The 12,541-nt window shown below is 39.7% G+C and overlaps 1 protein-coding gene across 2 annotated transcripts in view; it reads right to left on the bottom strand.

The window, feature by feature from the left end:
- PDHX (pyruvate dehydrogenase complex component X) overlaps nucleotides 1–8,763 on the bottom strand; it is a 41,303-nt gene extending 32,540 nt beyond the window's left edge. Inside the window, exons 1-2 of one of the 2 annotated variants that reach the window (XM_057384171.1) lie at nucleotides 8,582–8,763; nucleotides 2,586–2,669 (exon numbers count right to left, since the gene is read on the bottom strand). In XM_057384171.1, the coding sequence (XP_057240154.1) occupies nucleotides 2,586–2,669; nucleotides 8,582–8,726 (229 nt within the window). In that variant the 5' untranslated portion in view covers nucleotides 8,727–8,763. The remainder of the gene's footprint in view (nucleotides 1–2,585; nucleotides 2,670–8,581) is intronic. The other variant, XM_057384170.1, reaches the window with a different exon arrangement.
- Between the last annotated feature and the right edge of the window lie 3,778 nt (nucleotides 8,764–12,541).

Below are 12,541 nucleotides of genomic sequence, written 5' to 3'. Positions count from 1 at the left end.
TTTGGGTTTTGAGTTTGGTTTTTTCCCTTTGTTTGTTTTTTGGTTTGATTTGGTTTTAATGAGGCTAAATGGTTAGGATTTCTACTGAAGCAGGGTGTCCTTCTAGGAGATACAACTGGCATCCAATAGCCTTGCTCAACTACTGACAGACAAGTATTCAAATCACAAGATACAAACTGCATTTCTTAATGYACTCTTTGCAAATAAAATCAGAGTTGACTGAACACAGATACTGAAGTCCCTGGAGTTGATGTCTCAAAAGGTAGCAGAGTTACACTGCGTGTGAATGCTGCCAGCACTGTTGTATATTCTGTTTTCTGCCCACATTAACAAGAGGATTTTAGTCTCCTGGGCTGTCAGTCTACCATCTTTCATCAACATTAAATTCATACATAATAAATACAAGTTTTTAGAAACATAGTTTTATCTTTGTGAGAATGACTTTATTACCCACAGGAATCAACATGAAACTGCATTAAAAATGAGAAGGAAAAGTAAAGCTGTCAATTAAATTCAGCGCTTTTCCTTCTGCAATAGTGAAATTATTTGTCCATCCCATGAAACTGTAAAATGAACACATTTGATATTTACACAAAGAACAAGAAAAATTATCAAACTAGTATTATACTGACCCCTTCTGGTAATAGTGAGAAAAACATTTCATTTGCAAGCAACAGCCAAGTGCTTCTGCCAATTGCTTAAAAATATTTATTTTCTTGGATATTGGATTGTCAAACACTTATTTCAGCAATAGCACTACTTTTACTTGGCAAACGCTCTGGTGAATTAAGTAGTTAAGAGCACCTCTCACAGAGAGGAGTGTGAGCATTAAATCACTATTTTCTTCAGAATTTGTCTTCACTTCTTTTTTTTTAAATGCAGTCTTTACATTTATTGTCCAGACTCTTAGAGGAAGCAATAATATTGATAGGAACTAATTACAGTCACAGATGTGGCCAATAAGACAAAATACTATATTTGGGTTTGGTCTTCTTTCTAAACAGAAGGTAGAGCAATAAAAATACTAAAACAGTTTTCTTTCAAAGAATATAATCAATTAACATTTTATTTTAATTTCATTAAAATAGGTGTGAAGCTTTTTTTTCTTCTGTGTTAGGGTGGAAGGGTAATGGAAAGACAGAAAAACCACTGTATAGCTTTCATATTCTAACACTTTTATGAGCAAAGGTGATTGATTCACGTTGTGAAGCAAAATGGAATCTACCTGAATTCCTACCATCCTCTCTTTTGCAATTTTGAATGCAATAATTACTGCAAAACAGGCTACTGCTGATTTTTAATGTCTTACAATTATTGACAACCAATATAAAAATATAAAAAGGACTCTGGATCATTCTTTCCTCTCTGCATAATCCTGGACATGATTAACTGAAGCTTCAAGTTTCAAGAACACTGATGCAATTTTTTTAATAGACAAACTTCTGTACTGCTCCCAGCAAATTCTGCAGCAATTCTTACTAAAAGTTTCAGGAGCAAAAGGTCAAGTCCACTACTGAAGCAAGAAGTTGCCTTCCAACCACCTCTCAAAATGTATGCAAAATGGAGAAAAGCAAAGTGCTCCAGTAATGGTTGCAATAATGGAAGCAGTATCAACACTTAAAAGGATAAGCCAAAGGCTTATCTAGGCACAACAGTCAAAACACATTTAGCCACCAAATGTGTCTGTCAAAGATAATAAGCTTTAAGATACTTTCTTTTTTCCAGATGTTTTCGTCCCTTTAGGAAATCTAAAAATGCATGTGAAGAAGATATTCCTACTGATTCCTACTACCATCTAAAATCCTGCAAGGCATCCTAGACCAATGGACATCTGCTACCTGGAGTCCAAAACTACGTTCTACATTCAATTCAGTTTTATTATTAAACTGAAGAAGGGACATGGTAGGAGTAAACAGGAAAAATGTCTCCTAATGGAACAGGAACTGCTGACTCTTCTAATTTTTTCATTTACATACAACCTACGTGAAGAAAAAACTTGACAGAATTCTTAGCCAGTTGCTCTGAAATATTTTAACAGAAGCACATAGTTGTCAGAGAAAAGAGTTCAGCCTCTTTTTGGATGAGTTATTTGGTTTTCAGTCTGGGTTCCTTTAGGGAAAAATTTTCCCATTTGGTACTAGGTTTATGAAAGTAATTTAAATTTCTCTCAGCTTTAACTGTAGACTATAATTAAGATATAAAAAAAGATACTCAAAAATACCATATCTTTCATGGCATTCCATAACAGCAGAATAATGAAACAGAGACCCTCCCCAAAGTCAATGCCTCTCCAAAGTTACTGGCCAGCATGACAACACAGGGAATTAAAAACAGCCCACACACTCACACCCTGGAAAAGCCTAATGGAGATTTTTAAAAAATATGATCAGTGCAACCTTTTGGACAACAATTAAGAAAACAAGCATTTCAAGAAACAACAATTTCAAAGCAGGTATTGTTCACGATTACAGCATCCATATACCAGACATTAATCTATAACCAGGAACAATGATCTTATTCTTACAGAACAGATTTACATAGCTGAAAAATTATGGAAAATGTGACCACAGAAAATGCTTTCTTACCTTCCTTTTTTAACCATTTGACAATGTTTCCTTCTTCCATTGTTGGAGAAAGTGCAGGCATAAGAACTTTGATACCAGGTGTACCTGCAAAACAAGCAGTGGTTACCTCAACTGAATACTTTTTCAGGAAAATTTTTTTCTCAGCTAACTGCTTAACACCAATGAAACTAAAAGTGCATGAAACTGAAAGATAATTGAACAAAAGATTCACTATGATGCTCTTGCTAAAGCTTACATACAAGCATGCTCACCAAAGAGCACAAAGGAAAACAAGGCACATTACAAAAGAAATGGAAATTCAAGAACCCTGAATTTCTAGACCTGAAGTTTTGTTGATCATCTCAAAATCCACCTAAAGCACTGCATCCTCCTTTGTCCTGTCCTCCTTCTCCTCCTTGTGGAGGAGGCTGTGGACTTTTTTTTTCAGATTAAAGCATATCTTTTAAATTAATAAAGCTTTTGCGATACTAGTATTCTGGACACTGATCATGTACCTCTTTCACTGATAAACCTTTTTAACGTTTATTTATCCTTTTTAAAGAAAACTATATCTACTTTGCAGAAATTTCTTAATTTCAAGTTTCAGTGATTTTGCCTTGGCTCAGTAAACCCATATGCAGAAGCAGCACTGTGTAGCAGCAACCATGTGCCTTGTTAGTGGGATTCTTCTGAGGGCAGAGCTCAGGATACAGCATAGTCCTTGGCTTCGCAACAAATTACGTCTCTTGTCATCTGATCCACTGTACCAAAGTGCTATTCTGACATTAATACAAGAGATACTACCTTTCTGAACTTTTAAGAATAGTTATGAGGCAAAAAATAAGTATCTTTTTAGATACAATTTTGTAAAAGCTTTCCACCTTATTTTTGACACACTTTCTTGAACTTTTATGTCTGTGTATTCATCAGGGAACAGAAACAGACACTTAGAAGGTACAATGTATACAATGGCAATTGTCAATTCTATTTCATATTCCCTTTTCTCTAATTTAACCTGCATTAAGGTTTATGATCATTTAACAGGAAACAACACCGCACTTCTCCCAGTTGCTATATTGCTTAGAGTAAGCAGTAACAGCTAAAAAAAGAAAAAAATCTTAGAAATTAATCCTTCTTCAATTTTTTACATTATTATCTGCTTTCCAGCTCAAAATTCTTCTCGTTTTTTTCCTTGCCCCTTTCCTTACAGAAGCTGTGCTAAGGCACAGAAAGAACAGGGAGGTGATTGAGGACAGCCAGCCCAACATCACCAAGGACAAGTCCTGCATGACCAGCCTAGCGGCTTTCTGTGATAGAGTGACTACACCAGTGCTCAAGGGAAGGGCTATGGATGTCACTCCTCTCTGGAGTTCTGTAAGGCCTTTCCTGTGGTCCCCACAACACTGATCTCCCTAAACTGATGAAACAAGAATTTGATGGGCAGACTGTTCAATGGGCAAGGAATTGCTTGGATGGTCACACTAAGATCACAGTGCCCCCATGGATATTGGTGACAAGTCTCTTAGAGGTACTGGCAGATGAAAAGCCATCACGCGGCAGGTTCTGGCTCACAGCCCAGAAGGCAAACATATCCTGGGACACATAAAAAAGAGCAGCCAGCAGCTCAAACAATGTGGTTCTGTCCTTCTGCTCTGGCAGGATCCCATCTGGAGTACTGCATCCAGCTCTTGAATCTTCATCACAGGAAATACGTGGATGTGTTGGATGGGGTCCAGAGCACAGCCACAAAAACAATAAAGGATGAAGCACCTTTTGTACAAAGAAACATCCAGACAGTTGGGGTTGTTCAGTCTGGRGACCAGAAGGCTCCAGGGAGACCTTGCTGCAGCATTTCAACACTTACTAAAAGGGGCTTCTAAGAAMGATGGGGAAAGACTTTTTAATAAGGCCAAGAGCAATTGCACAAGCAATACTAGCCTGAATTGAAAAAGGGTAGATTTAGACTAGCTATAAGGCAGATTTTTACAATGAGAGAGGTGAAACACAGAAACAGTGCACAGAGTGCACAGGAGCATTCCAAGTCGGATGGATGGGGCTCTGAGCAACCTGGTCTATTTGAAGATGTTCCTGCTCATTGCAAGGGGTTGGACTAGAKGACCTTTAAAGGTCCCTTCCAAACATTATATAATTTTTTTAAAATGTGAAGTGGAAACATTGTAGCAAACCTCTAACGACCTCAGCAGCCATCAATGATCTTAATATTTTAAAACACACCAAGAGCACAAAGTGAGTTATTTATTCCCTAAAACCCCCAAGACAGCAACACAACTAGGATCACACTACCCAAAACACTTGAGTTTTGTGGAAATGAACTCAATTGCATGGTTGATGTTCCCAGAAGACTGCATGAGCAAATACATATTTTTTTACCTCAGTCTTTCCATGGTAGTTTCAGATTAATATTACTCATTACTGCAATGTTTAGAAATGTATCCAAACAACATTCCTTGTAACATTCACAATTCCCATCTGAATTACCTCCAAGCAGTTTGTTCAAAAAATTTCTTCTTGCAACCTCTCATCTTGGACTAATACACAGAAAAATGAACTATGTTATATATATGAATGCTTATCTGTGTTCATTTATTTGATAAAGTTTTCTAGTATTTGAAGTATGATGGACAAAGTAAAGCATGAGTTAGCAATTGTCTTATGTTATACACATCTACTCAAAAATCGTATTTATCAATAACAGCAAGCAGAAAACAATACATTGCAGGATGCAAAAAAGTGTTCTCAGTTTCATAAGTCTAACTTGACAAGTCTGACTTTGACAATCAAAATATCATCAAAACATTATTCTGAAGTCATATCCCACAAGCAACTAGGTTTATTGAAATTTAGGGAACAGACCTCATTAAAAAAAAGTGAAAATAATCCACATATTTAATGAGGAAAAAACTAATTTTTAAACCTAGTGGCTCACATTTCTCTTCCATTAAGAGCTACTTGATCCATTTCCCAGAAAATGCTTCATACTTTGGCTTAAATACAAAACTGAGCAACAAAGTTGTGCCACTCTAACATTTTCCCTTCATTGTTATGAGCAACTACCACAAAACATATAATCCATTCTGTCCCTTTCATCAAATTACAAGAGGAATTCTAGCAGCAATGAACCAATGAAATGAACAAATAAATAAATAAAACTGGACAGAAAGAAGGAAAGAAGAAAAGACCTTGTGCACCCATTAAATCCTCATGCACAGAGATGTCCATGTTCAGAGAAATTCAGTGTTGTTGCAATTAAGAGCCTTGTTCAGCATGAAATGCACAAGAACACCGGCTACAACAAAGCTTTCAAAGCTGTTTTAACTGCTTCCTAGTTAATGACCATACACATACAAAAACCAGGCTTAAATGTGCCTCTACACAGAAAAKCAATTCTATAATGAAGAATTCCCTTCACCAAATATTATTTGCCCTCATTAAATTAAAAAAGGGGATAATAAAAGAAATCACTGCGTTCATGTAAGTTAATTACACTGTACAGGCAGCCCTCATAAGTACTTTGGGAAGTAAATACTACTGTTTTGGAATTAGGGATCAGTGAAAAGTTCGGGCAATTTGCACAGAATCTCAAAGACTGAGCTCACAGGCATATCAGAATTTAGAACCATAAGTGTGCAAAACTTCTGAATTCCTAGTCACTATGCACTGATTTTTTTTCTAACAATGGAAATTGCGTATGCACTATTACATATCAATTATCTGAATGAAAAAGGAGGAACACTTCAAAAAAACCAAACTTCACAAGAACAAGAGGCTGTTGTTTTAAAGACAGCCTTCCGTGTATCCAAGAAAATTTGTTCTTGTTGACAGGTTTTAGGACTCAAGTTGAATCTGGGAACATTTCTGCTGCCTTCCCTCTCCATGAAGGGATTCAGTCCATATTTAGGCTGCACGACCAACACACGGCAAGAGTGGGGCACTAAGAGAAGAGCAGAACAGCACACCTCTATCACTTCCTATAAACTATGAACTAAGAATCCCAGTGAGAGTGGTTTTTGTACTTCCTAGCTTCCTACACACACTCTGTAGTCAGAAGAGAAGTGAAAAATGTACTGCCACTTGACACCAATTATAAGATTATGAAACATAAAAAAAGAAAAATTGATACACCTCTAACATAGAGATGTGAGGCAAAGAGGCAATTCTGGTGTTTTTCTATTTTCTGTTTTTCCTCTTTCTCTGTGACCAACAAACTAGGAATTCCATTCTGAATTAACTGTGTTAATTATGCAAAACAACTTTACCAGCACCACAGACAAGGACAGAAACATACAGAAAAACAAAAAACTCACGTGACATGAAAAACTAGACCCCCATGAACCAATACTTCAAATAGTGGCTTTTTTAGAAACAGWAAAGCAGAGAAATAAAACTAATGCTAAAATAAAACTGACTTKATGGTAAATTGTCAWACTAGGAACCAAGAGTGAGTTTTAWGTCCAAAGGGGCTGTATTTTATCAGAGAAGTTATGATTTCTCCTCTTCCATTTTAGAAGCAATAATAAACTTAAGAAAGATGGTGTCACCAAAATACACACCACCTTGAAAAGCTGTAAAGTTACTGGAAGGGTTGAATGAGGAAAGCCCGAATGAGTTAAAGGTGTGATCTCTCCACCCTAACACTTAAAAGCTTACTGTAAGGAATTAAAAAATATTTTAGTCATTTGCATATCCAAATTTAGAAATTTAACTCCAGCTATATATTAAGTATTCTCACCATAAAACACACAATAGATTGTCTGGGAGGACTGTAGACAGAAGTTCTTCAGGACTCAAATAATAAAACCTACTTAGAAGTAGCTTATCCTCCATTATATTACATATGTACACTACTATATGAAGAAAGAAGGAAATATTTTCTAACAGAATTGGAAAATAAATAACAATTATTTCAGGAAAGGGATAGACTTCCCTCACACACAGCARRTTTTACAAAGGAAATTATTTYCWTACTGCAAAGCAGCAAAGGCAACCACTGCTGGAAAGAAGGGAATGCTGAAGTCCAAACCACAACAATTAAACTGTCTCTGAGTTTTATTACATGAGGTTAATGAAAGCTCACTTCTTTGTAAGTGCACTTAAACCCCATGAGTTCAGCATCACACCAAGGCCTCCTAACAATGCACCCGATCATTGTTTAAATGCTTTACAAGTTGTAACTTACAGGTCAAGTGGGGAAAGATCGCATTTCATTCAAAGATCCATAACTCTTCCCACATCTCTTACAGAGGAAAACATGGAAGGGGAGAGATCTGCCTCATAACTGCGTAACAACAAACTTTGGAAAAATGCATCTTGAAAACTTGTTGCCACAGCCACACACCTTGACTTCTATATAGGAAAGGATACTAGACATGCAATTAATAAAGTCAAACTCTATTTCTCCATTAAAAACTAAACAGAATAACATAAAATACATGTCATGCCCTTCCCCAGTTACTTGAAACATTACCGGGAGAGTAAGATAACACAAATGTGGTGGAATTGCCAATCATGGACAAAAAACACCAGATTAAAAACTTTCTTTTCCAATGCTTAGCTACACTAACGCTTAGAAAACACTCACCTGTTTTCAAAGGTGAGGCCAAACAAACCCAGGTCCCCAGCTGACCATAACCTCCATTCCCGTCTCCTGCAGCTGGAGGAGCCAGATTCAGGGAAGGAGGCAGGGATGGAGGACAGGTGTTTTTAATGTTTCTTTTTGCTCTCTTCTCATTATCCTGCCATGACTTTGACTTGGCAATAAACCCAGTTAAATCGAGTCTGTACTGCCCATGACAGCAATCGACGCCTGGTCTCTCCCTGCCCTTATCTCAACACATAAGGTTTCTGGTATATTTTCTCTCCCCTGCCCGGCTGCGGAGGAGAGCGACAGAGAAGCTTTGGTGAGGGCCTGACATCCACCGGCAATCACCCGCTCGCAAACCTCTCTGCGCCGCAGACAAGCTGCAGCAGAGCAGCCCTCGCACCAGCCCGGCACTCACCCAGCAGCTCCGGGGTCCGGTGCAGGTACCTCCATCCTGCCCGGACGGGGAGGGAGAGCCCCGCGCCCAGCGCCGATCGCCCGGCCCGCAGCAGCCTCAGCACCCGCTCTCCGCCGCCGCCGCTCAGCCACAGGGACGCCGCCATCTTACCCCGCCCCCTCCCGCCGCGCCAGGCTGCCCCGCTCAGTGCCTGAGCACAAATGATCCGGCCCGCCCCCAGCGCCGGGGAACGCTTCACCGAGCCCCCGAGCCCCGCTTGCCCGTCCCGTGCCCCTCCCGTGCCCCTCCTGTGCCCCTCCTGCAGCCCCGGCCGTGGGTTTGGTCGCCTCGATCGCCCCAGGCATGAGCGAATGAGACCGCAGGGACAGCCGCTCCCAGCCCGGCTGTCCGCGCCCGCATCTCCCGCAGTCAGTGCCGGCTCCCAGCCCTGGGGAGGGCACCGGTCTCTCCATCCCGCCCGCCGGGTCCGGTTCGGGTGGGTGCCCACCCCAGCGCTCCGCAGGCGCCCCCGAAGAAGCCCCCGGGAAAGGACCCCGCACCATGGCGGCCGCCGGCGGGGATGCGGAGCAGGTAACGAGGGGCCGGGGAGCAGCGGGGCCCGCTCCTGGTTCGGACAGCTCTCGCCATCGCGGGGGTGAGGTTGTTCTTGAACTTTGGTAATTAGCCGGGAACTTCGCCGTTGCTAATTAGTAGGGAGGTCCTGGCAGTACTGGTGGATGGCAAGTTGACTGAGCCGGCAGTGTGCCCTGGTGGCCAGGAGGAAATTCAGCCGGCAAGACTCAGGCGTACTCAGTGTCCAGCATTCAAGGAGCAATGGCAATGAGCTAAAACGCAAGTTTCACCTCAACACGAGGATGACCTTCTTTACATTGAACCTGGCAGAGCACTGGAACACGCTGTCCAAGGGAGTCGTGTAGTCTCCCTCTCTGGAAACATTTAAAACGTACAACATCTGGAGGCTTTCCTGTGTCACCTGCTCTGGGTGATCCTGCCTTGGCAGGGGGATTGGACTGGGTGATCTCCAGAGGTCCCTTCCAACCCTAACTATTCTGTGAATCTGTATAAACGTGGTGTAAAATTTGGTACAGTTTCCAGAATGTTGCCAGCTGCCAGTCTGGCTGCATCTGCAGCACTCATGGGCCTTTTAATGTTAACTGGGGTTTTTTTAGGTTTATTTTGTGATTTGATTTTCCTTTGGTCTTTTGGGGGTTTTTTAACTCTTTGATTGGGGTTTTATATGTCATCCCAACCAGAGCAGGAGTTGGCACTGTTGTGCTTCATCAAACAAATCAAACATTGAGCATATGGAAATACCTCTCCAGTTTGTATGTGGCACTGGTCAAGAGACCAGCAATTCATGCTTCAAAACCAGCATGAATTGACAGCAGGAAGATAAGAGGTACTCAACAGACTAGATAGTACAGCCTGTCAGGAAAGAGGGAAAGAATGGACTTCATCCTAAAGGGGGGAAAAAAAAAAAAGAGAGTAGCAAATGGACTTGTTGTTTTAATGTGTAACACGTTGTTACAGAGGTGAAAGGAAGACCATCTTTACATGCTGTCTAGTAAGAGAGTAAGGTAGAAAATATTTCCAGCCTGGGGACTGTTAACTGATTATCTAAGGATCTTGGTAGTCACTGTCGTTGGAGGTTGTAAAGATGAAACTAAAGCAGGAGATTCCAGACATTGTCAAATTTGCCCCAGGCTGCCATCTCTGTTAGTTCAACTCCCCAGTCTTCTGCCTCAGAACCATTGCTTCATGTTCCTGTTCATGCTTCCCCACCCCTAGTTCTGCAAGTCCAACAGCAACTGGAAACACTTCTAAACATTTCAGCAAAGGTATTGGCACCAAGTAATCATCTGCCTAGCAATTTTGCTGGTTGCTGGTTTTGCTTTTGTTTTCCCTATTCTGTGGATATTAGCAAAATACTTCACCTAATGTGGATTCTTGCTGCTAAACATTTTTCTTGGAAATGTCATTTCATGGTCATTGAAGTGAGCAGTAGAGCAGCTAATCATTGGTCATTTTAGGAGAAACTTTCAAAGCTTCTAGTTGCTGCAATAAAAAAAAAWYMAAMMAAAAAAAAGGCAYAGCATAAAAGCAGCTRTATTACTGTGGTAATGTAGATTACCTCTGACACTGCAGATACCTTTGGTTAATATATAGATACAAATATTAATGTAATAAACAGTGGAATATAGAGAAAAAAATACAAAATATTTTTCTTCTGAAAGAAATTAAAATAATGCAATTTGCCTTCTGGCTAAACTGCATGTGCAGTAACTTCATATTGTAAAAATATAGGAATATAACATTCATRAAACAATGTGCATACATTTTCTATKGTATTTTTGAGTGCTATTTAAAAATATATATTGACTAATAAAGTCTGTTCTATTGGAATTTGTAAATCAAGCAAAATAAACCTACAAAAAACTGATTTAATGGGAAAACTATTAGTCAGGTTTTTCAAAATGGATAATGTTAGATTCATTTGTTTTCATTTTTTTTCGTGCAATATTCCATAGCAGAATTCTGCTGGTGTAATATCTGTGGGCCACTTGCACTCAAATGAATTTTAGATGACACCTTTCCTGTGAAGATTGCATCTTATTTGTGGGTTTTGTTTGTTTGTTTCAAGGAGTGAATGTCCCTTGCAGAGCTTAAAGAACATTGTGTAAACATGCAGTCATTTTGTAACCGAAGTTCATTAGCATAAATTAGACCTTTTTACTGCAGCATGAAAGTATGAATCCTTTATACTCAGTTTGAGAATTTAAATTCCTAAGTTTGAGATGTTTCTGATGGTTTTTCATTTATTTATTTAATTTCTTTTCAGGATAAGTTACATCCAAGGAATCTAATCCCAGAGCTTTGTAGGCTGTTTTATGGTTTGGGCTGGGTAACAGGAACTGGTGGAGGAATCAGCTTAAAACATGGGTGAGTAATGATGAAAGAGAAATTATGTGGTGGTTAGAGGGAGAGCTGGCTGTGTTTAGTAGTTGGTGAGGGGATTTCAGTTCCATGAGAAATGTTTGCAAGTCAAGAGTGAGTAAGAGTTAGAGGGGGAGGTGAACAGTGTGCCAAGTTTAACCATATGGAAAGGAGGTGAACAGTGAACTAATCATTGCAGACCCTTCAATGGAGAGAGACAACTTCAGAGAGTGACTTTCTATGTAATTTTCCTACCTGTAAGGTAGATGGATTGTCTTTGAAGAACAATGTATTCCCCCTTTTCTATTTCATTGAGTACGGAATTTAGAGTGAGTTACATACACAGCTTTCAAGTGCCTGTGGTTAAATAAAATCAGTCTCACCCTGGACATTTTGCAGGCAAGATATTTCCTCTAAGAAGGGAATTACTATTCTACTGAGATAATTTCTAAGGAGACAAATACTGAACATATAATTAAAGCAGGACAGGTAACATCAACAATTTTTGGTCTGTGTCACCTACTAAGAAGCACCACTTCAGGTTTTAATCTTCATAATCCCCAAGCTTTAAGTAGAAACAGAGCTCCTCTCAGTGGCCACTGAAAAAAGGTAAATCCTCATTCTGCAAAAAGCCTTGCACACTGCCTGCAATTCTGTCCCCAGTCACAGGGTTGTGACACACACTTGAAAGTATCTGACCTCTCACTTTTCTGGTATACACTTGCATGCATGTACAAACATCCATTGCTATTCAACTATATATTTTATACGCATATGAAGAAAAGACCCTAAATGCTCATATTTGTGCTGTGTGGACTTTGTGCAGGCCATTTCACCTTCCTGCTTGATTTTGCAAACAAAGCAACAACAGTAATTATAATGAGAGGAATGAAAATAGTGTTAATTCTTGTTTTTAAAGTTGTCTATGGAAAGACCTTACTAGCACTAATTTGTCATCAGTAGCTAAATGTGTCCTGTTTTCGTTGTCATTCCATGCAACTCCTGTTGATTGGGGCAAGACAAATG

Source organism: Malurus melanocephalus, unplaced genomic scaffold, assembly GCF_030028575.1.
Source record: "Malurus melanocephalus ecotype Western Australia unplaced genomic scaffold, MMel_1.1 scaffold_690, whole genome shotgun sequence".
In the NCBI taxonomy this organism is placed as follows: Eukaryota; Metazoa; Chordata; class Aves; order Passeriformes; family Maluridae; genus Malurus; species Malurus melanocephalus.
Note: the sequence above shows the minus strand (reverse complement) of the source record. Positions and strands in the feature narration are given on the sequence as shown.